Source organism: Balaenoptera ricei, chromosome 2, assembly GCF_028023285.1.
Source record: "Balaenoptera ricei isolate mBalRic1 chromosome 2, mBalRic1.hap2, whole genome shotgun sequence".
NCBI lineage: Eukaryota > Metazoa > Chordata > Mammalia > Artiodactyla > Balaenopteridae > Balaenoptera > Balaenoptera ricei.
In genome coordinates, this window is record NC_082640.1 from 146,686,380 (window position 1) to 146,712,890 (window position 26,511).

At 38.7% G+C, this 26,511-nt stretch overlaps 1 protein-coding gene across 4 annotated transcripts in view; it reads right to left on the reverse strand.

The window, feature by feature from the left end:
- The window catches only part of RTN1 (reticulon 1), a 278,915-nt gene that overhangs the window by 16,527 nt on the left and 235,877 nt on the right, over positions 1-26,511 (reverse strand). For all 4 annotated transcript variants that reach the window (XM_059915734.1, XM_059915735.1, XM_059915732.1 and 1 more), the window contains one exon: positions 1,567-1,774. In XM_059915734.1, coding sequence (XP_059771717.1) covers positions 1,567-1,774 — 208 coding nt within the window. The remainder of the gene's footprint in view (positions 1-1,566; positions 1,775-26,511) is intronic.

The following is a 26,511-nucleotide window of genomic DNA, read 5'->3' on the forward strand; positions in this document are numbered from 1 at the left end:
CAGTTAGACTCTTGATCCTACAACTGGGTAGTTACAGAAGAAATAAGCCAAGTGAGAGATGAGTCCTCAGTGTAACTTGACAGGCTTGGAACCAAGAACGTGGCAGAAACCAGCCTCTCTCAGATGGCTAAGGACAGGGGCTGGGGCAGGGCAGGACTCTAATTAGACAGTGTGGATACTGGTCACAGGCTAGGGTCACTGAAGTAGGCATAGTATTCAGCCTGGTAAAATGACACTCCACTTCTCCATTCTTCCCACTTTTGGGATGGGAACATGTGTAACCAAGTTATGGCCCAGAAAACCCATTAACTCTGCATTAGAAGAAGGCCAAATACATCCCAAGGGCGAGAATGATCAGACTGTAACTGTGTTTGACACTGAGTCCAGGAACCAGAGGCTGGGAAGAGAAGTCTGAAACATGGCATTTTCCCTTTCGTCAACAAGGCCCCATAACACAGGCGTCTTTACCCTCTTTTAAGAGCCTGGTGCCCTGAGGCCTTGATTCAGCTGACTGGTGAGGGTGAGCCAGGAAGGATTCAGAGGCATCTCCAGTGAACTACTGGGGCTGGCTCAGAAGCCATCATGCAGCAGTATCTACAGGTCTCATTCGGGATGCAGAAATATTCCTCAGTTCCAGGAGGTGAGGACACCTGTAGTGGGGCCTGCACTCTGGGGCCAGCACCAGGTGAGGGGGTGACTCTGACAGTCAGTGCTAAAATACCTGGGGCTTACAAGCTAGACTCACAACTAAATTGGGGTGGAGTTGGGGAGCATGCATCTGGAAGTGCTAATATCTCCCTCTGCCACATTTCATATATCCTCTTAATACACTGCCTTAAAAAAATCCTCCTCTTCAGTGTTCATTCTAGTTAGATTTCCCCTGTATAAAAATACGGAAGAGGGTGTATAATACTGTTCATGAACCTTGCATCCCTCAGAAGTTTGGCCCTTTGATATTAAACTTCTGGAAAGAGCAGAGAAATAAAAATCCAAACACTCTAGTCCCGGCTCTGTGCTATTTACTGCCATGTGACTTTGGGTAAGTCATTTTACTTCTTAGAACCTCAGTTTTTCCATCTGTGAATAGGGATTATAATGTTCTGCCTTCTTCAGAGAGTTGGGAGGAATAATTGTTGAAACACTTTAAACTATAAAACATTGTATACATATAATGAATTATGATTACTATTAGTAATAATAAATATAAAATTAATATTAAATATAAATTGAATGTTTTCACATTTCATAAATTCACACACAAGAAAAGAATTTATATTATATAAATTATATAAATTAATATTAAAGATACATATTTAATATTTAATTAGTAGTAATAAAGTTTTAAAAGCTCAATAAAGCAGTAAGGGTTAGAATAGAGATAAATGAGTTTGTTTTAGAAATTTAACAGAAATATTAGGTATTAAAAGAGAGAGCATTAAAGGAGACTCTACGAGGCCTGTTAGGTGTCAGAGAAGCACAACCCATAGTGCACAGGAGCTGAAATAGAGGCAGACGAAAGAGCCACATGAGAGGTGGGGCAAGGGCTGGTCTGGTGGCGGCACTCACTTGAAAGGGTGACCCTCGTCGGTTTTCTGCACAGCTTGTAAAACAGACTTGTAGATGCGGAAACTGATGGTGGCTGAGAGCGCAGCAAGGGCCAGGTAGGCCACGACACTCACAACGCTGAACTGGGTCAGGGAGAAGAGTAGCAGCAGGAAGCTCCCAAACACTATCCCCGTCTGCTTGATGTCCCTCCAGTACAGCAGGTCAATAGCTGTAGGGAGGAGACACACATACACACACCAGTTAGCACTGGCAGTGCCACCGTGGGAGCTGTTGCAGCCCCTTCCGCAAAGCCGCAGTTGCTACAGGTTCTCACCAGCTTTTGGATTCCTAAACACAGGTGAATAGACACAGCGCTATTCCCAGGGCACTTACTGTCATCCCATTTTGCTTTGGAAGAATCTTTTCTATCCCTGAGGTCAATCAGTAAATTCACAGATAAGAATAGGCTGTTGAACCTCCAGTGACAATATCTCTATGAGTGAATCTCAGTGGGCTACATCTGTACAGTGGCCTAAATTATGTGACTTTGAAACAAGATTGAAAATTCAGAGGACTCTGTGAAGTTCCTGTTCTCTTCTTTTGGATGGCATTGATTTACGCATCTTGATGCCCTGTTTACAATTCAGTGTCTCAATGGTGGCCCGTAGATGAGCACATCAGTCATACACATGGCCCTGCTGCTGAGAAGGGGCAGCAACAAGGAAAACAGAGGTTCTGGAGAAGTGGAACCTTCAGAAGCACGGCAGCAGGTCTGGGAGACCCCAGCTAATGCCAAAGGCTTCTGAATAGAGATATGGTCTGCCTCCAAAATGAGCAAAACTGAAGGGTTAGTAGCTGTCTCAAGAATCCCTGGAATTTGGATTAAATCATTTTGTAATCATATGATTTGTTCACTTACATTCTTGTGACTTAAAAAATCTGGAATACAAGCTTTAAAATCTACATCACACCTATCATTCAGTTATTTGCCTCTTTCAACTCAGAAACAAAAAATTAAATTCAAAAGAATAAAGCCATGGTGCTTCAAATATGATACAAAATGGAAATATTTTAAATATTCCAGTCACTAGATTATGAAAAAAGCATAGAAGACTTGCTGGAGAATGTACGCAAATTTATTCTTCAATTAGGCAAGTAACAAATGGTTTCTTTCTTTTCAGGCAGAGAAGAGGAATCTTTGGGAAGACATGACACAAGAAACCCCTGGGCCCCTGAGGGTAGATGACAGAAGTGGGAGAAGAAGGGATCTCTACAGAAGCCTGGCTCCTCCCTGGGTGTGAGTGGCTCTGGAGACAACAAATTGAGGTAAGCCTAGGCCTAAGTCTAGACCAGTAGGCCTAAAGGCTCCTGGGGGCTAGGAGCCTCTTAGTATTTACTCTGTTAAGTGTAGGGGAGTGGAGAAGGAGAATAAAAAGGAGACTAAAACATCACCATTACCTGCAGTGTTACCTCTTCCACGTTTGCTCATTTATTCAGTATTTATTGAGCAAGTACTAAGTGCCATGCTTTGCGCTAAGTGCCAGGTATATCAAAATAAATGAATTGTTTAAAAAAGAAAACTTATATGTAAATAAACTGTAATCTTCTGTTTTATGATGCCCACAGATTCCCATGGCAGACACGTTTAGAAATAAACACATTATAAAACAGCATGATCTGTGCTATGGGGGTACACAGTGCTAGGGATGGTAGGCTTACCCATCGCTGAGATGATGTAAAGGGGCATGGAGACACTGCAAGTAGTTTTCAGGCAAAGAGGAGACAGAATTTGCTATTTTCAAGTGAATCCCCACTTAACAAATTGCATAACACCTGTTAAAAATGATGTGGCCTCTAGAAAAAACCTTCTGAATCTCTGGACCCCTGTTCAAACAGCCCAAGAATGGCAGGCACCAGGTAGGGGCTTCACTAGAAGAAGCTGTGGGCAGAGAACATTAACTGTTAACTAAGTAACGTTAGTTTGGTGTAGGGTAATTACACAACAGGTCTTTCAATCAACTTGATAAAATTGCCAGAGGTTTCTAATTGGGAGGTCAACAAAAGTTTTTTCTTAAAACATCAATGGATGTTGATTCTGGGTACTTTGTGACATGATTCTCTATTTACACAGATTCTGAAATGCTCAAAGCACTTTCAGATATTATTTCATTTAAACCTCACAATAAACTCCATTATACAGGTGTACAACAGGCAAGGAAACTAGAAGTTAAGAAACTCGCATACTGACTATTTAATAGGAGAAACAAGATCAAACCCTAAGTTTGATGCTTTTTTCAAAAAACAGTTGCCTCTCTCATGTTATGTGGTTGAATGTTAACTGTCCCCCAAAGTATGCAAAATTAATTTGGGGCAACTTGATTATATTTCAATCTGCTTCCAGAGCTAGACATTTATAGAATTTTTTTTTGTAAGGGCAATCAAGTCATTATCTGGTCTGGTGGCGGCACTCACTTGAAATGTAAATAACAGTAAACAGTTATTGGTCATCTGTTTATTTAGTAAGCACAGGAATGAAGAGATCATAACATTTTGTTCCTGCTTTTATGTAACTTAAGATCTAGATGGGAAGATGGAACATTCATTTTTTTTTTTTTAAATGCTGCATCAATGCCAATATACCTTGTGTTGTCAGAGGTGGCAAAAGTTGAGTTCAAGGAAGGGACAGTACTGGAATTGATGAAAGAGGTTGTGGGATGGTTTGAGAATGTGGAGAACAATTTGTTAAGGAGATGGGGTGGATAAAGGGAAATATTATGAAGGATTAGTTGACAAGAATGGTGATCAATTAGCTGTGGGAGAAAGGATGAAGAACTAATTAAGGGCGAAAGCAACATTTCAAAGCTGGGTGACAAAGTGATTAGTATCACTGACAAAAATAGGAAATCTGAGGGAGAACTGGTTTGGGAAAAAGCTAACACTTGTTTTTATACCTCCAGGTTCTGCTGTGATGACATCAAGCAGGGCATTTTGACACAGCCTGGGGCAGAGATGGGACAGGGATCACAAATGAGATGTAACTGACAATTACACACAATACTTATTAATTTTTTAGAGGCTTGGAAATAAAATGATTTCTTTTTATAGGCTTTGTCACAGTAGCCCTGAGTTAAAATGGACAGTAATATCCATGTGATATTCAGATGGATATGTACAGTAGAGGTTTGGAAGTGCAGGACTGGCATTTAGCTAAGAGGGTTGAACATTCACATTTGGGTGTATTCTGAGTAGAAATGATGATTGAAGCCGTGAAAGTAGAGGAAACCTCCAAGAGAGGAGAAACTAATGGATGTAATAAGGGATGAACCATAGTTAAGGATTCAAAGGATTGAGTAAAGCTGTAAAAGGAGTCCTGTTTGGGTATTAGAAAAGGGTCCCACAAGAGTGTTGGGTTAGGGCAGTCAAGAAGAAGGAAACTGGGCTTCCCTGGTGGCACAGTGGTTGAGAATCTGCCTGCCAATGCAGGGGACACGGGTTCGAGCCCTGGTCTGGGAGGATCCCACATGCCGCGGAGCAACTAGGCCCGTGAGCCACAACTACTGAGCCTGTGCATCTGGAGCCCGTGCTCCGCAACAAGAGAGGCCGCGATAGTGAGAGGCCACTGCGATGAAGAGTGGCCCCCGCTTGCCACAACTAGAGAAAGCCCTCGCACAGAAATGAAGACCCAACACAGCCAAAAATAAATAAATAAATTAATTAATTAAAATGAATAATGCTTTAAAAAAAAAAAAAGAAGGAAACTTCCAGAAGAAAGGGGTTGGCAGTAAAGAAGAAGGAAACTTTCAGAAGGGGTAGGCTACAGTGTGGAATGCGGTAGGTGCAATGAGGGAAATGAGAAATGAGAAAGGACCACTGGTTTTGAAGACTGGGGAGTCACTCATAACTGGGGGGAGAGTGGTGTTAGGTGCTAGTGAGGATGGAAGCCCTATTGTAAAGGTTTGGGTCGGGTCAGTGGTGGGAAGTTCAAAGTAATAAAGAAGATGGTAAAGAAAATGGTAGTTTTGGGAGTAGTAACAAGCAAATCTTAAGGTTGAGCAAACCTGGGAATGTTAGTGAAAAGGGAGGCGTGAAGATCCCCGGAAAGAGAAGATATTTGTTTGAGCAAAGTCTCAGAGAAGGCGGGGAATGGATGGGATCAGTCACAGCTCTTTCTTTTCAAAGAAGGAAGAATGACAGGGTGGGTAAGGATGGAAGAACATTTTGTCAAAGTATTGGTGTGGCTACAGATATATGTTGAGGTGGATAGGGAATAATATCAAGTGGCTCGGGGTAGATTTATTCAAGTTTTCCCTGGAAAATGAGTCATGAGGTCCTCCTGAGACTGAGGAGAATAGGGGTAGGGCTTGAAGAGATTAGGAGAGGTCCAGACCTGTGTTGTTCAATATAGTAGTGATAAGTCACAGTAGCTACTGAGCACTTGAAATGTGGCTAGTCTCAATTAAAACATATTGCAAGTGTAAAGTACATGTCAGATTTCAGACTTACTACAAAAAGGATGTAAAAAGTATCTCATTAATGCTTTTTATATTGATTTTCTGTTGTTGAAAGGCTAATACTCTAGATATGCTGGATTAAATACAGTATATTATCAAAAGTAATTTTACCTGTTTCTTTTTACTTCTTATTTTTTTTTTTAATAAATTTATTTATTTTTGGCTGCATTGGGTCTTTGTTGCTGTGCGTGGGCTTTTCTCTAGTTGCAGAGAGTGGGGGCTACTCTTTGTTGCGGTGCTTGGGCTGCTTGTTGCGCTGGCTTCTCTTGTTGCGGAGCACGGGCTCTACATGGGCTTCAGTAGTTGTGGCACGTGGGCTCAGTAGTTGTGGCTCTTGGGCTCTAGAGCACAGGCTCAGTAGTTGTGGCACACAGGCTTAGTTGCTCCGCGGCATGTGGGATCTTCCCGGACCAGGGCTCGAACCCATGTCTCCTGCGTTGGCAGGCGAATTCTTAACCACTGTGCCACCAGGGAAGCCCTCTTTTTACTTTTTAATGTGACCACTAGAAAATTTTTAATTATATATGTGGTTCACATTATATTTCTATTGGACAGTGCTGATCTAGAAAAATACAGTAGGACTCAAAAAGAAATTAATAAAAGGGCTTCCAGGAAGTAAAGAGGGTTTGGTTAAAGTCAAGGATCTCTGTGGATCCAGTCAACAGGGCTAGAGGTTGGGTGTTCTGATCTGTGGATTGTGGGGCTGGTCCAGATTTGTGAACTGGCATAGTTAGAGGAGTCAAAGATCCAAAAGGACAGAATTGAAATGAACAACCTTGGGCTCAGGCTGGGAATGACAAGCAGTGAAGACCTTTGGGAACTGATGCGCTGGGAGAATGGCAAGGGCTGTGTGTGGCCAGAGTGCCGGCAAACAGCCTGAAGCCCTGATGATTCAGTGGGAAGGGTAGGAAGTGATGAAGTGTGATCACAGAAGAGAGTTTCTGTGTCCCCCAAGCTGCTGTATAAATGCTGATTTTTTACATTTTAATTTTGCTTAGAGTGATGTAAACTTGTGTAGGAAGCTTTATAGTCTCTGGTCCAGAAAAATGGGTATTTGAATAAAGCTTCCTTAGAATCCAAGTAAGAAAAACATAAGTATCTCTGTTAACTGCAGCAAATTATCACTAGTAGCCTTTGAATACAGCAGTAGATAGCTTGTCTCTTTCAATATCCTCCTAATACAGGAAGGCTAGGTGAGAGTTTAAACAGCTGAGTACACATTCACTAAGCATACTCACTGGGACAGGTAAATTACTGTATTGTGTTGCCAATTATAAAAATTAAATTACTCTGCTAAAAACCAAGGAGCAATGCAATGAAATGGGAGATCAGTGTGTTCTACCAATCTAAGAAATAGGCTGGGCTTGGTGAGCTCATCCTTGTCCCCAAACCACATGTGGGAGCATACACTGCAGCCTGCCTGGGGCTGACTTAGAAGGGTGGGCTCGCTGATTTGGCAGATTTGAAGAATCCTAATCTCAAATGCTGAAATCAGTGCTACTCTCATTTCCACAATCCAGGCAAGAATAGAACAATAAAATAGAAGAAGTGATCCAAGGTTTGAATTAATACCTAAATGGAAATAAAATTCAATGTCAAATTTCTAGAAAGAAAGCCCTTTGCTGCAGTCTAAAGTTTTTTGGATTGGGACATTATTTTAAATGTATTGAATTAAATGATCCAATAGTGACTCTAGCATTCAGAAAGTATATCAAAAATGTATGAACTGAAAAGACAGTGGTGCAGCTATTCATATTTTATTTATAAGGCAAAATGTGGATAATATATAAAATGGCAATAAATTGTGCACAATTATCTACATTACTGCACCATTTTCTTAAATGTATTTATTTATATTTCATCTTGGTCCAAAAAAGATTTCAGGGAGCATTGCACCACTTGCTATGTGACAAATTAATGCTACTTTTTCAAAGGCCAGGTCAGAAAATATGTGAAATTCCTGTTCGCAAATGATATCAGCATTTCATCAAAAGAAGTGTTGAAAATGATATGCTTTGACTTTTATATTTACTTTTCAGCAAGTCTCCAATAATTTACTACCTTGTGAAAAGGATTACAAAGCTAGAAAACCCTCAGTTCTTTACAACTCAGTGTCTAAAGCAGTGATAGAAAAGCCCATTACTCTGATTTTTGTTAGGCAAATAAAATATCAGCACAAAAAGTTAACAATAACAGTAGTAACTTTTTCTACTTTATTCCCTCATTTTGCCATCAAACTAGAGAAACATAATGGAAATAGATGTAATAAAATACTTTAAACATACACAGAGACCTTCAAAGATGACATCTTCTGGTCAACTAATCCATGAGTTTCATTTGCCATGAAACAGTCTCCTACATAAGGTAAAAAGTTAAAAGGTAATCCAGGAGCCCTGAGCCCAGAGAGGAAATTGCTAGAAGACACTTTTGCAGATAAGACTCTTGCAGTGATTCCATTTTCTAGGTCCTTCCTTCACATCTTTTAAATGCAGCCAATCTGACTGTCAAGAGAAAAATGCCAACATTATTTTCTAGATGGTTAAGTAATTCTGTGGATGTTTTGAAAGGGAATATATGTTAAGCCTGGTGCTCCGTGTAGATAGTAAAAGAGCACAGCATTTAACCCACACAGATGATCTTCTACTCTAATCAGCTTTGGCAGAACAGTGAGAAATGAAGGATTTTATTGCCAAAGCCACGGCTAGCAACAATCTCTGGGACTTTTATTCCATGGGAGACAAAAGCAAACACGTTCTTCTAATGACTACCCTTCAGATTAGACTGATGGCATAAACTACGTTTATACTCATGAAGGATTTACCATTTTCCTGGGTTTAACAGCTGAATGTGATTCCTGTTTGCTAGTTCTAACTACTAGGACCATATTCCATGCTGTGAAATTAACACAATGATGCTTAAGCCATTGTCACCTTGGTAGAGTAGGCCTGGCCAGGAAATGAACCAGTAGGGCCCAGTATTTAAGACTGGGTGGTCAGCTTCTCCTGCTAAACCTCCAGCAAATAGGCTCATTTAGGATTAAAGGAAGACACGGCCATATGGAGAGAAAGACAGGCTTTGGGCACATGGTAGTTGAGGGAGGCACACAGAAAGATTTTCAAGGTATTGAATAATGAATGTCTTTGTGTGCTTTTTCTTTCTTGAATAAGCTTTCTGACTGGATCAAAATACAAAACTGTTCATTGGTTGGTTTGTATCAGTCATAATTAGCCACAAAATCTTAAGTCTGGGCCATACCTTCTTAAAATCCATCACTGTATTGGAATAGAGGGTAGACTGCTGTTGGTTCTCTCTTTTTTAAAGAATATATTTAAAAATTTTGACAAAGACCATAATGGCTAAAATATTTCTTGAAGTAAAAAGATATAAGACGAGGAAAAGGAATGATCTCTCACTGTACCTTCGTTCTGTTCAATAAAATATTATGTCCTTCCTGACCCCTATTATCGCTAGATTTGATCTGCAGTTTGGTGAAATGATTCTGAAGGCAGGAGATAAAATATGACTACATGTGAAGTATGCCCATTGTGAAATGGGTATAACTGCAATAAATTCTAAACATTAAAACCTATTACATTTGTACTTTTTCTTTTCTTTTGATTTTTTTCTTTATTTTTGTCTGTTTTTTTTAAACTTCTTTATTGGAGTATAATTGCTTCACAATGTTGTGTTAGTTTCTGCTGTATAACAAAGGGAATGTATCAGCTGTATGTGTACATATATCCCCATATCCCCTCCTTCTTGCTCTCCCTCCCACCCTCCCTATCCCACCCCTCTAGGTGGTCACAAAGCACCGAGCTGATCTCCCTGTGCTATGCAGCTGCTTCCCACTAGCTGTCTATTTTATATTTGGTAGCGTATATATATCAATGCTACTCTCTCACTTCGTCCCAGCTTACCCTTCTCCCTCCCCGTGTCCTCAAGTCCATTCTCTACTTTTCATTTGTTCAACATTAACACCAGTTTGGGCAAAGAACTTATAAGTAATGCTTGAATTATTTTCCCCCTTTTGCAACACAAGAAATAAGGAAGAATTTAAGGATTTTATCTTGTGAAACAGTAAGATAATTGCTCAGATTTAAGTTTATAGCTCAAACATACTTGGGGGAAATAGAACTCTATACTTCTAAGTTCTAAAACTCCTAACAATTTTATTTTCTTATTTGAAATATATGCTATAAATTTAGAATACAATTATAATGATCAAGGTTTTAATGTAGTTATTATCTATCACATAGGCAGAAGATGGTTTTTAAAGAATTATTAATGTCAAATTCTTAGCACTCAAATTGTGAGCTTAATTATAAGGTAGTCATGTTTCTTTTAATGGCTGTGTGTACTTTCATAAGAACTGAAAAGGTGACAATATGTAAATATTAATACATGGTCAAATATGCACACAACTTAGGACATCAGGTTGAGAAGGATGGGAAATTTGGTGGTGATGTAAATTTAATTAGCTTTCATTAGATTTTAGAATTCTATTTTAAGTGAACTTAAAATAGATCAATTCACAGATTCTGTTCCTGAATGTATTAATTATTCTAAAGAGGAAAAACAATTGAGTAAAGAATATAATTTCAAATACTATAAGAAGAAAGTGGGAGGGAGGTAAGGCATCACTTTAAAAATGATGAAGAAGGAAGGGCCTGCTGAATATGACAGAAGATTTCATCCACAACCCCTATTGATGTATGGTAATCATAATTAACGCTTTCGTGATGGCATATCAGGAATATTATTGTTTTTAATGAAAGAAATATTAATTCATGGAAATATGAGAAAAACCATAGATTTGAAGATGTGGATTTAGCATGGCATTTCTGTCAATCTTTCTCATCCATGGTGGCTCTTCCTTTAAAAAAAAAAAAAACAAGACACTGAAGAGAGTCCATCTGTACAGTCTAAAACCAAAACATGTAATAAAAAATGATTCTAACCTATTGATGTTTATCATAGTCTTTTTCTTAATTTTAGTAAGGAATAGCTCATAATGTAAAGAAACATATATTTGAAGTTCAGCAATTCTTTCATGCCAGTTTCTCCCATTAAATTATTTTAAATACTTTTTGAGATATGTACAATCTTGTTTAATAAAAGCTGTTTTTGTTCCCTACCTAGTTCTATAGATTCATTTTACATGGTATACAGATATTGGAAGATATTCAGCAAATACTAACATTAATTAACTCTAGGTGGTAGGACTCTGGATGATTTGTGGCTTTCATTTGAAACTCTTTGTAGAAATGGAAATTTTCATAATGTGCATGTATTATTTTTAGAAAACCAATAAGGCCATTATTCTACCCCCAAATTTTGAAATATTCCCTTATAAAGATTCTCTTGAAAATGATAATACATTGTGAAAAAGGAGAATTTTATTTTTCAACGGAGTAATAACTACCTACGTTTGGTATATTATCTGTACAATGAGAGTTTTTTCATTAAAAAAAAATCCCTAGATCCTCAGCTAAGCCAGTTTTCCCATTAGACCGCATTAGAATCTGCAGAGAGGGAGTTTGTAAATGAAATTATTTATGCTGTAATGTTTGCACAAGTATTCTAATAATACTGAATCCAAATAAAATGCTGTTTTTGATAAAAGGTGGGATTGGTCTGCCTTTATGTCTGTGTGTAAAATTGTCTTTATTAAATGCCATTTTCAAAATACAAGCATTTCTTTCAATTCCTGTGGCTACAACAGACATTTCTTCTGTGTATTTGGGGAGGCTTGGCCGTTTTGAACTAGCACCTTTGAGAACAGACTACCCTCAAGAGTGTTTCCACAGAGAACTGTAGGCCAGCATAAAAATTTCAAAATATTTTATTTTCTAACAAAATCAGAAACATGTAAGATTATAGTCTCTGGAAAGTGTTTCACCCTTCACTATTTTACAGGCAGGGGAACCTGTAAGTACAAAATGCTGCCATGTGCAGTAAAGTGGGAGCTGACCACTAGCCTCAGCCCCCCACATTGCCAAGTGTCCTGCCCATGAACTTGTCATGTACAGTGATATCTGGAAAACAGCAATCTTTGCAGCACAAGTGAAATGATATGGATAAGTGGTTCTGGTCAAACTTTGTTCCCCTGCCTCAGTACCATTTGGATTCAGGTAGTATAGTAGAGTGGTTAAAAGTGTAGGTTTGGGGATCAGACTGCTCTGCGTTTGGGACCCACCTAAGTCTTAGGGCAAATTACTGGCCATCTCAGCCTTAAAATCCTCAGTTTCGTCCTCTATAAAATGAGAGTAACACACTAGTCTCAGGAAGATATGAGATTAAGATATGTAACGAGAGTTTAGGACAATGACCAACACATGGATAATATTGATGGAGAATTTTTAATGATGAGTTGATGATGGGGGTGATGACAACAATGGCATAAACTGGTCAAGATCACTGCCTCAACTGCTCAGTTTTGCTTTGTCTTTAAAGAGGTAACCTGTGTGAAAATATCTTTGAAGGTGTAAAGGAGAGTTCACTTTCTGTAACTCAGCATTAGTGAAAGAAGCAGTGAGCGTTGATAGGAAGAGTTCTGGATTCGCGGCCAGAGTCACCTTTTCATTACTCAACTTGCCACTTATCGAAAAACTTTGGGCAAGTCACTTAACCTCTTTGAGCCTCATGTTGTTCAAGAGTAAACTGAAAAGTTCAAATGAGAAGATGTTTGGCAAAATGAAAACTATGTAAATGTGACGGGTTATTAACACCCCCCATTACCTAGATAATTCACATTTTTAGAAAAACCATTGAGGAAGAAGCCATCTACTTCGGAGGCAGATGGTAGAACATCAAGAATCAAGGGGCTCTGGGGTCAGACAGCCCTAGGCTTGAATCCAGCCTCTGGCATCACCAGCTGTGTGCCTTGGCAGAAGCCTCAGTTCATCACCTGTAAAACGGGATAATAAAACAACTCACACATCATAGGATTCATGAAGATTAAATGCAATGATGCGAGTAAAGCACTCAGTAAAAGTGCCCAATAAATGTTAATATTTAATAATAATAATACTTAGTAATCTGAAGATTGCCATGTTTTATTAGGTTATTGTCTTATTTCATCTTCACTGAGTAGACTGGGCTTTGGTTTATTAACCAATTGGGTATGAGTATCATTTTTTTAAACCGGAAACAGAATGTGTGCAATGTAGTATAATGTGGACTTTAGTCTCTCTTTAAACATTCTTGTCTACAGCTAAAATCATATATATTAGTAAAATAAATATAAGGTTCCTTTTGCATGTATACTACAGTCTTCAGGACGCATTGTATTAGTTTCGGTACAGTCTTCATGACATACCCAATGGGCTGCAAATTTCTCCATGGAATTGTTTAACATGGAGGAAACAGAAACTCACTTTTATTCCCTTTTCCAAGCAAAACTTTCACTTCTTAATACCTTCAGAGGACATTATCAACAAAGTTAATACTTACTTCTTTTAACTGCGTTCACAGCTGTTCCTTGATCACACCCATTTCATCATTTGTACACTAGACTTTGCTCTGCTGGTCTATGGATTGGGCTAAGAATTATTACACATGAGTGGCTTCAACCCTGATTATGTATTAAATTCACTTGAGGAGCTTCTGAAACATACTGATGCTTGGCTCAACTGAATCAGAACCTCTAGGGGTGGGGCCTAGGCATCCCTCGTGGTTTTTAAAGTTTCCCAGGTGATACTAATATGCAGCCAGTGTTAAGAACAACTGTTTTTGATAATGAGGGAACTAAAATGAAGAAGATACACTGAAAATGCTAAACAAGAATCTTACTGTAGATTTTAGTTTAGGTGAAAGTTCTCCTAGTGGGGAGAAACGGGAATACTTATTATTTCTCTTTTATGCCTATAAACCCACCCACCCAGTTATTAGTTAATTTTCAGGATAATGGCTGTGTTCTATCTGACAAAAGGAAATCAATGGTACTGAACACTATCAAAGGTCACAGAGTATGAAAGACCCTCAACGATCCTGCGTTAATCTTCGTAAGCAGCTGTACAGTGGAAATGAAAACGATTGTCTTCAATGGACAAATTATGGCATTCTGTGTTATTTTCTGATTATAAATGTCCACATTTTTTAACCCCCCCCCCCAGTGAGAATGTCAACTGAGGCAAAACACATAGGATTGTAATGAAATAGTGTCTTATATCTTATACAAATAAGGCAGAAAATCTGCCACTTTTGGTACTTACTTTTGCTAAGAATAGAGGAAATCCATAAGCATAGTCTAAAAACCAACTTTGTTATGTCCAACTAAACTTGGTATTCTTTCAAGCCATAGATGTATGTTGAGTGTGTATACGGAATAAACTGGCTGAGTCTAAACACATAACAAGAATGAAATGTTACCAAGAATTTTCACAGCTGCCTCCTGTATAAAACATATGCTAGTTCATGTAGTTGACATCATTCTCTAAAATTATGCCCCCTGAATGGCCGTACATTTCTTATTTCCTGGCATTTAAATTTATTAGGTCCATTTATTTACTTTTGACAGTTGTATTTCCAATAGGCCCACATAATTTGAACTAGACTATTGTATTTTATGTCTTAGCCACCCAACCAACAAATAAGAGACTGAGAAAATATGTTCTTAATTCTGAGGTTCATGTTTACTTTTTCTGTGCTTAAAAGATTTACCAAAGAAAAACTCCTTGGGGCATTAAAGGTGAAAAGACATCCCATTCTTTCTATGATATAACATTACAAGAGGAAGATGCCAGGTTTTTAAAAAAAAAAAATCAGCTTCTGCTCCAGTGTATTCTTGGCCCCCTGAGGGATGCTGCAACCCTGCAGGTTAAGTCAAACGCACCTTCTTCAGAACGATATTTGTTAAATATTAAAAGACACTTCATATTATAAACATCCACGTTTACAACATGTAATTCTTTCTTTCAAAGTCTCTCTTTCTCCTAGTAATCTCACACTGAGCAAGATGAAGGACAGAATCTTAATGTAACAAAGGAGAGATGGAGATGTGTGAAGTATGAGGCTGAATAAAAATGGCTGAAAAGCAATCCAAGCGAGGCTGGAGGGTGGCCACACCCAGTGCTAATATGGACTGTTTCAAAATAAATCTGTTATACCAGAGGGCAAATGGCACTGTTTTTTAACTTCCCTCCATTTGTTCCACATATACCCATTATTAATAAACAGTAGTTACAGGTTACCCCAATGAAAGACAAAAAAACCCTGAAATATTTCAAAGTGAATCATCCTAATATGTGTCTACGCCATCATATTTTCAGGATTTCGAGAGCTATTCTGCATTTCCAGTTTCCTTTGTGTGACCACAAATAATAAGCCTGAAATGGGTGTGTCCCTCTTAAAAGGATGCACTACAGCCTTCTCAGCTAATGGTTCTACCAGGAGATTTCAACCTTTAGGCATAAATTAAATGCACTGGGATGCACGGAACAATAAGAAAGCATTTTAACTCCGGGAATGAGAAGAGATTAAACAAGTACTGAATCCCAAAAGAGCTCCAGGAGGAGGCAAAAGACGCATTATTTAAAATACTAGCGTGACAACAAGAAAACAAAGGGGTGGGGGTGGGGGAATTTTTTTTTTAAAAGACAGGACAAGGGGAAAAAACCCACAAAAATCAAACACCATTCACTTTGATTTTTGACAGAACAAGTTTACTCCCCCCATCAGAAAGCTCTTGGGTATAAGCATGCATAGGTCCCACAGGTGAAATGATGCACAATGGCCGAGTCTGGGTGCCGGCGTTCCCGTGCGCCGCAGGCATGCACAACTGAAATAAAGAGAATACCCTGACTTTTCCAGTTGCTCCAAACACAGTCCATCTTCGTGGAATCGGCGCTGGCCTGCATCGTGCGCGCTTTAGGGGCTCGCCGTTGCTGTCCTCGGGGGCGCCGAGCGAGCACTGAGGCGTCGGTGCCCCGGCTGCAGCGCTGCTCGCAGTGGCCGCGGCTGCAGACAGACTGAGGCTGAACCAGCCGGCGTGCGCCGCGAGGGGCGGGCGCGTCGCGGGCACCGCAGTCTCCGAGGCAGCGAATCAGCGCGGCGCGGTGCCGGGTCGGCCTGCGCGCTCGGGGATGCGGGCGCCGCTAGAGGCGAGAGCGTAGGCTCGCTGCCCGAGAGATGGTGAAGCCGGTTCTTACCCGGAAGGCACAAAAGCTGACGGGGGTGGGAAGTTTGGGAGAAAGAGGAGACAGGGCCAAGGGTAGGGATGAGAGTACAACACTTGGGCTGTTTCTGGGACTTCCTGCCCGGCATGGCATGGTGCTTTTTCTAGAAATGACTTAGAAACCCATGAAACTTGTTGGATAAGACATAGTTGATGGCAGTACAAATCTCAGGCTTTCAGCATCATGTCCCCTAATTGCCGCAGCGCTCACTCACCTTCCCCCCTCCACCGGCCCCCAATTTTTTACATTGTGGTCACACTTTAATTGCTTGACATCTTCCAAACAACTGCCAGATTCTTTCCCTCTTTTGGAATAGTCCACGGCTATCCACAACCTTCCTTGGCAAGCCGCAATCACTGCAAAGAAACCCTGAGGGCTTGTGTCCTCTCCTGTTAACCCCTCTTCTCCAGCTCTGTTTGTGGGTTGCATGAATAAATAATATCAGAATGTGGTGCCAGTAGGCTCCAGATCAAAGCCTTTGGACTCTGACACACGGTGTTATTAGCCACTGCAGTGACCCTCCAAGAGTGGTCAGTTGTGGGGACACCCAAACAGAACTCAGGGAAGCAAAGGGTATTCTTCCTCAACAACATCATATTTGAGATTGAGTGCTGGGGGGTGATGGGCATGGGTGGTGTGTATAATTTGGGAGATAAAGTTGGTTTCCAAGCCCTGTGAGTCAAGGGCTTCGGGTGTCCCCAGTTACAATGCAAATGTTAATGGGAGGACCAGAAAAATAGGTAGTAAGCTACTATTCAAATCTTAGCATGAAATATTTTATCAGATTATATTCCAAGGGAGTTGAGAGAATGGACGGGATAGGTATGTTTTGATAAGGAAAAGGTAGAAATAGCACAGAGAAAGGACTGGAATATAGGCATTTTCTAGGGAAAGAAAGTCCTGGTGGAGGGGACCCTTGAGGAGATAAGACATAGCATGAGGACAAAGGATGCCTTGGGGACCAAAGGGGTATATAGAAGGAAGAGTTCGCACTTCATTTGTTGTAGCATGGCCTTATCTGTTACACAGAATTTCTCTCTCCCTCATGGACAAGTGGAGCCTCCACAATTCCTCTGCAGTTTACAGAGGCATTCCTTCCCATACCCAAATCTACATCTGTACATCCTGTGCCAGCAAGAGCCTAACGACAGTAATCTCAAGGTTATGCTTGTGGACATGATTTATCTTTCATTTTATGAACCATATACACTTTAAAATATGATCTTTATGATCATGCATGTTCTTTCTAGAATAAAAGCCTCCAGAGAAACCAGCTAAGCCTCTACATATCTTTGTAACACATCTGAAATTATTCTTAAGGAAGCTTAATAAAGAATGATTTCAGAAGGATGATTTGGCACTTCTGGGCATCTGAAGTCTCCTATAAGAGTGGGCTTGTCGGAGCTCCCATGGGGCTGATGGGAAGGAAGAACAGTGACCAAAATATTACACAGCACTTTTCAAACTGACCTGCTCTAGAGGTGCTAGTGACTTTTGTTATATTTATATTCCCTCCCCCCTCCTCCCTCTCCCTCCCCCCGCCTCCCAATTTTTTCATCATCATGGTCATGTTTGGGAATTCAGTCAGCAAAATGATGAAATGACTGGTACGTGATGATGGAATTCTCACTGCATGATGTGGGGCTGGGACAAACTGCAAATAGGTGGGGACAAGACTCAGAAGGAGAGAGAAAGGGCTGCCAGATGGGTTGTTCCTGTCCTGGCCACTTTTCAGTTGGAATCCTTTGGAGCCTTGGCCACTAGGAGGCACTGACAGTCCAATGATAGCCGCAGACATCAGCCTCAGTACAGAAGGTGCCCCAGGTATTTTCTTTTTTTTTTTTTTAACATCTTTATTGGAGTATAATTGCTTCACAATGGTGTGTTAGTTTCTGCTTTGTAAAAAAGTGAATCAGCTATACATATACATATATCCCCATATATCCTCCCTCTTGCATCTCTCTCCCACCCTCCCTATCCCACCCCTCTAGGTGGTCACAAAGCACTGTGCTGATCTACCTGTGCTATGAGGCTGCTTCCCACTAGCTATCTATTTTAGATTTGGTAGTGTATATATGTCCATGCCACTCTCTCATTTCGTCCCAGCTTACCCTTCCCCCTCCCCATGTCCTCAAGTCCATTCTCTACATCTGCGTCTTTATTCTTGTCCTGCCCCTAGTTTCTTCAGAACCACTTTTTTTTTTTTAGATTCCATATATATGTGTTAGCATATGGTATTTTTTTTTTCTTTTTCTGACTTACTTCACTCTGTATGACAGACTCTAGGTCCATCCACCTCACTACAAATAACTCAATTTCATTTCTTTTTATGGCTGAGTAATATTCCATTGTATATATGTGCCACACATTCTTTATCCATTCATCTATCGATGGACACTTAAGTTGCTTCCATGTCCTGGCTATTGTAAATAGAGCTGCAATGAACATTGTGGTACATGACTCTTTTTGAATTATGGTTTTCTCAGGGTATATGCCCAGTAGTGGGATTGTTGGGTCATATGGTAGTTCTATTTTTAGTTTTTTAAGGAACCTCCATACTGTTCTCCATAGTGGCTGTATCAATTTACATTCCCACCAACAGTGCAAGAGGGTTCCCTTTTCTCCATACCCTCTCCAGCATTTATTGTTTGTAGATTTTTTGATGATGGCCATTCTGACTGGTGTGAGGTGATACCTCATTGTACTTTTGATTTGCATTTCTCTAATGATTAGTCATGTTAAGCATTCTTTCATGTGTTTGTTGGCAATCTGTATATCTTCTTTGGAGAAATGTCTATTTAGGTCTTCTGCCCATTTTTGGATTGGGTTGTTTGTTTTTTATATACTGAGTTGCATGAGCTGCTTGTAAATTTTGGAGGTTAATCCTTTGTCAGTTGCTTCATTTGCAAAAGACCAAAGCAATCTTGAGAAAGAAAAATGGAGCTGGAGGAATCAGGCTCCTGGACTTCAGACTATACTACAAAGCTACAGTAATCAAGACAGTATGGTACTGGCACAAAAACAGAAATATAGATCAACGGAACAGGATAGAAAGCCCAGAGATAAACCCACGCACATATGGTCACCTTATCTTTGATAAAGGAGGCAAGAATAAAGAATGGAGAAAAGACAGCCTCTTCAATAAGTGGTGCTGGGAAAACTGGACAGCTACATGTAAAAGTATGAAATTAGAACACTCCCTAAAACCATATACAAAAATAAACTCAAAATGGATTAAAGACCTAAATGTAAGGTCAGACACTATCAAACTCTTAGAGGAAAACATAGGCAGAACACTCTATGACATAAATCACAGCAAGATCCTTTTTGACCCACCTCCTAGAGAAATGGAAATAAAAACAAAAATAAACAAATGGGACCTAATGAAACTTAAAAGCTTTTGCACAGCAAAGGAAACCATAAGCAAGACCAAAAGACAACCCTCAGAATGGGAGAAAATATTTGCAAATGAAACAACTGACAAAGGATTAATCTCCAAGATTTACAAGCAGCTCATGCAGCTCAATAACAAAAAAACAAACAACCCAATCCAAAAATGGGCAGAAGACCTAAATAGACATTTCTCCAAAGAAGATATATAGATTGCCAACAAACACATGAAAGAATGCTCAACATCATTAATCATTAGAGAAATGCAAATCAAAACTACAATGAGATATCATCTCACACCGGTCAGAATGGCCATCATCAAAAAATCTACAAACAATAAATGCTGGAGAGGGTATGGAGAAAAGGGAACCCTCTTGCACTGTTGGTGGGAATGTAAATTGATACAGCCACTATGGAGAACAGTATGCAGGTTCCTTAAAAAACTAAAAATAGAACTACCATATGACCCAGCAATCCCACTACTGGGCATATATCCTGAGAAAACCATAATTCAAAAAGAGTCATGTACCACAATGTTCATTGCAGCTCTATTTACAATAGCCAGGACATGGAAGCAACCTAAGTGTCCATCATCTGATGAATGGATAAAGAATATGTGGCACATATATACAATGGAATATTACTCAGCCATAAAAAGAAATGAAATTGAGTTATTTGTAGTGAGGTGGATGGACCTAGAGTCTGTCATACAGAATGAAGTAAGTCAGAAAGAGAAAAACAAATATCGTATGCTAACATATATATATGGAATCTAAGAAGAAAAAAAAAAAAAAAAAGGTCATGAAGAACCTAGGGGTAAGACGGGAATAAAGACACAGACCTACTAGAGAATGGACTTGAGGATATGGGGAGAGGGAAGGGTAAGCTGTGACAAAGTGAGAGAGTGGCATGGACATACATACACTACCAAACGTAAAACAGACAGCTAGTGGGAAGCAGCCGCATAGCACAGGGAGATCAGCTCGGTGGTTTGTGACCACCTAGAGGGGTGGGATAGGGAGGGTGGGAGTGGGGGAGACACAAGAGGGAAGAGATATGGGAACATATGTATATGTATAACTGATTCACTTTGTTATAAAGCAGAAACTAACACACCATTGTAAAGCAATTATACTCCAATAAAGATGTTAAAAAAGAAAAAAAAAGTGGTGCTGGGAAAACTGGACAGCTACATGTAAAAGAATGAAATTAGAACACTCCCTAACACCATACACAAAAATAAACTCAAAATGGATTTGAGACTTAAATGTCAACTATAAAACTCTCAGAGGAAAACATAGGAAGAACACTCTTTGACATAAATCACAGCAAAATCTTTTTTGATCCACCTCCTAGGGTAATGGAAATAAAAACAAAAATAAACAAATGGGACCTAATGAAACTTCAAAGCTTTTGCAAAGCAAAGGAAGCTACAAACAAGATGAAAAGACAACTCTCAGAATGGGAGAAAATATTTGCAAATGAATCAATGGACAAAGGATTAATCTCCAAAATATATAAACAGCTCATGCAGCTCAATATTAAAAAAACAAACAATCGAATCCAAAAATGGGCAGAAGACCTAAATAGACGTTTCTCCAAAGAAGACATACAGATGGCCAAGAAGCACATGAAAAGCTGCTCAACATCACTAATTATTGGAGAAATGCAAATCAAAACTACAATGAGGTATCACCTCACACCAGTTAGAATGGGCATCATCAGAAAATCTACAAACAACACATGCTGGAGAGGGTGTGGAGAAAAGGGAACCCTCTTGCACTGTTGGTGGGAATGTAAATTGATACAGCCACTATGGAGAACAGTATGGAGGTTCCTTAAAAAACTAAAAATAGAATTACCATATGACCCAGCAATCCCACTAGTGGGCATATACCGACAGAAAACCATAATTCAAAAAGACACGTGCACCCCAATGTTCATTGCAGCACTATTTACAATAGCCAGGTCATGGAAGCAACCTCAATGCCCATCGACAGACAAATGGATAAAGAAGATGTGGTCCATATATACAATGGAATATTACTCAACCATAAAAAGGAACGAAATTGGGTCATTTGTAGAGACGTGGATGGATCTAGAGACTGTCATACAGAGTGAAGTAAGTCAGGAAGAGAAAAACAAATATCATATATTAACGCATAAGTGTGGAACCTAGAGAAATGGTACAGATGAACCGGTTTGCAGGGCAGAAATTGAGACACAGATGTAGAGAACAAACGTATGGACACCAAGGAGGGAAAGTGGCGGGGCGGGGGGTGGTATGATGAATTGGGAGATTGGGATTGACATGTATACACTGATGTGTATAAAATGGATGACTAATAAGAACCTGCTGTATAAAAAAAACAAACAAACCTGAAAATCCCCAATCACAGAAAGATGGAAAATACATATTTCAAATGCCTAAAAAACAAAAAACCCAAAAATAAACAAATGGGACCTAGTGAAACTTAAAATCTTTTGCACAGCAAAGGAAACCACAAACAAGATGAAAACCCAGGTATTTTCAGTGGTTGAGTATTCAGTGTTACTGGAGCCAGTGTGTGGCTCTGACAGTCAGTACTGGGCAGCAAGCTGGGAGCAGCACGTCCCTAGCAAGGAAGAGTAGGCAGAGAGGCAAACTCTCCCTCAGGTGGAGGGTAGCTGTGTCAGAATTCTTGGGCCATGAGTTTTCACTGGCCACAAAGTTGACCTTGGAATGTCAGCTTAGCTGAAAGACCACATTCTTTTCAGTCATGCTAAATCTGGAAAGAGAAGCTTGATGGCACCCGAAAAATCAACATAGCAGTTTGATAGTTGAAGATTGAGGAGGTAAGATGTCTGATGCCACAAAGACACACACTAGTAAAATAAGAATTGGGGGCTTTCGATTAATGCACAGGTAATTAAGAGAAACAAAAATGACCTTATTAAAGGAAAATCAGGCAAAAGAGTATGAAGAATGACTGGGAATGTGGGTGTTAGACCCACTTGTGTTACAAACTTTAGTCATATGGCTTTCAGCAAATAAGTATCTCTGGACCTCTCCCTCATAATATAGAAATGAGTTACAGCTTTAGATGTTTGTTTCTATGAAATAATGAGAATTTATTTCCCATAGACATTGTAAATGGGTGCTTTCTTTGCACAAGTGCCCACAAAATATTAATTGAAAGCTCTTGGCAAGATCAAAATGATAGAATGGGTAGAAAAGATATGTAAATTGTCCTTAAGCAGTGAAAGAAAACAGAAAGCAAAATAAAGCTTACTAAAAGCAGGCAGGAACTGCCGCTGTCTTTAAACCAGGAGAGAACAGACGGGCTTTGTATGCAGCCAGCTTAGAACTCGGTTTAGGTACTGCCAGGAAAGGAAGTGATTTCTTTAGTTTTCAGGATGAAATCGTGCATTAGTCTGTACTAAGGAAAAGCAAAATAGCCAAGTTTTATAATCTCATCCCAGATCAAGATGAATGTTGAAGGCTGCTATGCCCAGAGTGGCTGTATTGTTTTTGCCTACTAAGCATCAGGATTTTTACTGATGAGACTCAATGGCACCTACTTTGACACATTTATTTAAGAAATACTTACGGAGCACCTACTGTATTCTAGACACTGCTCTAAGCATAAAGCAAAGTTCCTACCTTTAAGAAGTTTACATGCTAGTGTGTATGGGAGGAGTAGATAATAATAAAAGAGGTAAATATATATTTCACTTGTGGAGAAGTGTATTGGGGAAAATAAAGCAAGTAAAAGAGGACAGAGAAGGGGCTGGGGTGGAAATTTGCTGTTTTATAATGAGAGTCAGTGAAGGGCTAATTCGTAAGGTAAAATTAGAGCAGACACCTAATGGAATAAAGGAGAAAGCCATTAAGATCTATGGAGGAAAAGCATTCACAGATGCACTGAGTTTTCAGGACAGAATGTATCATAATAGCCAGTAAACTATATCAAGCATCTTATAGAACTCCTTGGATTTTTTTAGGCTCTGAGAAGTATAGCAATTGGCAGAAAAGGCACAGAACCAAAAAAAAAATACTTCATTACGATCAAAGAACACTAAGAACTCTGCTCTATGCCATATGGAATAAGGAAATTTAAAGGAACAACCAGTTTGTTACATAACCCACTGTACCAAAACAATGCATAAGTTGTCTTCAATTCAAATAAAAGATTAGCACTTTTTATTTTCACATGGTGTGTATTTGGTTGTTACAAGATCCCTATGAGGTAGATAGTGTTTACCTTCATCTTCTTGATTCATTCATTCATTCAATCTACAAAGGTTTATAGAGCCCATACTAAGTGCCTGTCTCTGTAAATACAAAGGGAACTGCCCACTGGGAATTTGAGTCTACTGGGGGGAAGATTTACACATAAATAGATAAATACAATCAGTGGATTGTATGAACAGGAAAGAGTGGATACACAAAATAGAGAGTGTTTAGTGGCAGAGGTTTCAGGAAAGGCTTCAGAGAATAGGTGATAATTAAACTGAGTTATGAACAAGAAATGTATCACCAGTTTGAGTGATGGGCTTTCCTGGCTGACAGACATGGAAACTTAATTACAGAAATGTGTAGAGGCCAAACTGTGACAGGCCTGAGTAGTAATACTGTCAATAGACGAGGGAGACACTGCAGGGTTTCAAGGAGAGGAGTAACATGGGAAGTTGAATAATTTATCCAAATTTGGCTGAGAATTTTTCCAGAATTGATAAAAGACATAAACTCTAGCCCTGAGCAAGACAAGTAAGAAATCAATACCCTGACCCACATCATAGTGAAACTGCAGGGCATCAAAAATTAAGGAGAAATCTTCAAAGCAGACATAAATAAAAGATTACTTCAGAGAAACTGTAAGATGAACAGCCATCTTTTCATTAATAGAAGCCAGAAGACAATGAAATAATGTCCTCAAAGTAGTGAGGGAGAATAACCATCATCTAGAATTCTATACCCAGAAAGACTAATACAGGGATTTTCAAATATGAAAGAAATGAGAGAATTTACTAATGGCAGACTCTGCAGAAAAATCTATCAAAGATAGTACTCCAGAAAGAAGAAAACTGAACCTAAATTCAGTTAAAAGGAAGAAGTGACATGCATGAAAGAATGCTGAGCATAAGCATCAGTAATGGCTAATTTGAGGGGAGAGTTATAAAAGAAAGGTAAAAGTAAAACAGTAGACAAAATAGAACACAGGTAGGAAGGAGTGACAAGAGTAAAAGCATTCTAAGATCCTAGTATTTGTTCAGGAGGAAGATAGAGATATTTAGACTATGAAAAAGTCAGATTTATGTGTCAAACATTTAATGGTCAGCACTAAAAGAAAATAACTAGAACGTGTAACTTCCAAATGAATAAAATGTACAAGCAAGGTAATTAATTCAATCAAACAGAAATCAGGAAAAGGAAAAATTAGAAGCAAAGAAAATAACTAGTAAATTGAAGCACAAAATATTAAAAATACTTCTAAATATATCTAAAGAATGCCAACTAAAAATGATGAAAGCTCTCATATTGGATGAAAAAGATGTAATCAAAGGATGTTTTCAAAAGAAAGTCCTAAAACATACTGATACAGAAATGTTCTAAGTAGAAATGGAAAAAGTTATACCAGGTTAATAAATTTTTGTAATAGTGACTTTGCTAGATTAACTTATTAATTTTATTTGTAGATTCTTTTGAATTTTATATGTACATAAGCATATCTTCTCTGAATAAAGATGGTTTTATTTCTTCCCTTCCAATTTTTATACTTGCATTTCTTTACCTTGACTTACTGCTTTGGCTAGGACTTCTAGTATACTGTTCAGTAGAGGTGGTAACAGGGACTATCCTTTGTCTTTTTCTTGAATTAAAGGGGAAAGTGTGCTCAAAATTTCACCATTAAATATGATGCAAGCTGTGAATTTTTTAGCTATCCTTTATCCTTTATCCTTTAGAATAAGGCAAATTCCCTCTGGCACCAGTTTTCTGAGATTTTTCATCATGAATAGGTACTAAATTCTATCAAATGCTTTTACTGAAGCTAGTGAGATGATCACATAGGTTTTCTCCTTAATTTTGTTAATATATAAATTACATGGATTGAATTCTGAATGTTAAACCAAACTTGCATTCCTAGAATAAACTTTATATGGCCCTGATGTGACATCCTTTTGATATACTGCTGTTCAATTTGGATTCAATTTGTTAATGTTTTGTGTAGAATTTTTATATCTATATTCATGAGAGATATGGTCTCTTCCTTTCCTTTCTTATAATATTTTTCTTAAGTTTCTGCATCAGGGTTATACTGGCCACACAAAATGAGTTGAAAAGTGTTAATCCCACCAATATTTTCTGAAGGAGTTTATATAAGATGATATTATTTCTTTTTGGAATGTTTGCAAGAATTCACCAGGGAACCCATTTGGACCTGGAGTTTTATTTGTGAGATGATATTTAATTACAGATTTATTTAATAGTGTAGGATTATTCTGAGTTTTAATTTCTGCTTATGATAATTTTGGTCAGTTTTTTTCAAATGAATTTGTCCTTTTAAAATATATTGCCAAATTTATTGGCATAAATTATTCATATCATCTTTTAATTTTTTAATATTCTGGAGGAGCCATAGTCATGTCTCCTTTCTCATTTATGATATTTTAAGTTTTGTTTTCTCTCCTCTTTCTTGATCATTTTGTTGGAAGTTTATCAATATAATGAATTAAAGAATTAAATTTTACTTTGTTGTTTTTTCTCTTTTGTATATAGGCTCTCTATTTCCCTCTATTTATTTATTTATTTATTTTTAACTTTTGTTTGCTATTCTTTTACTAGCTCCTTAAAATGGAAACTTAGATTATATTCAACATTTTTTCTTTTCTAATATTTCATTTAAAAG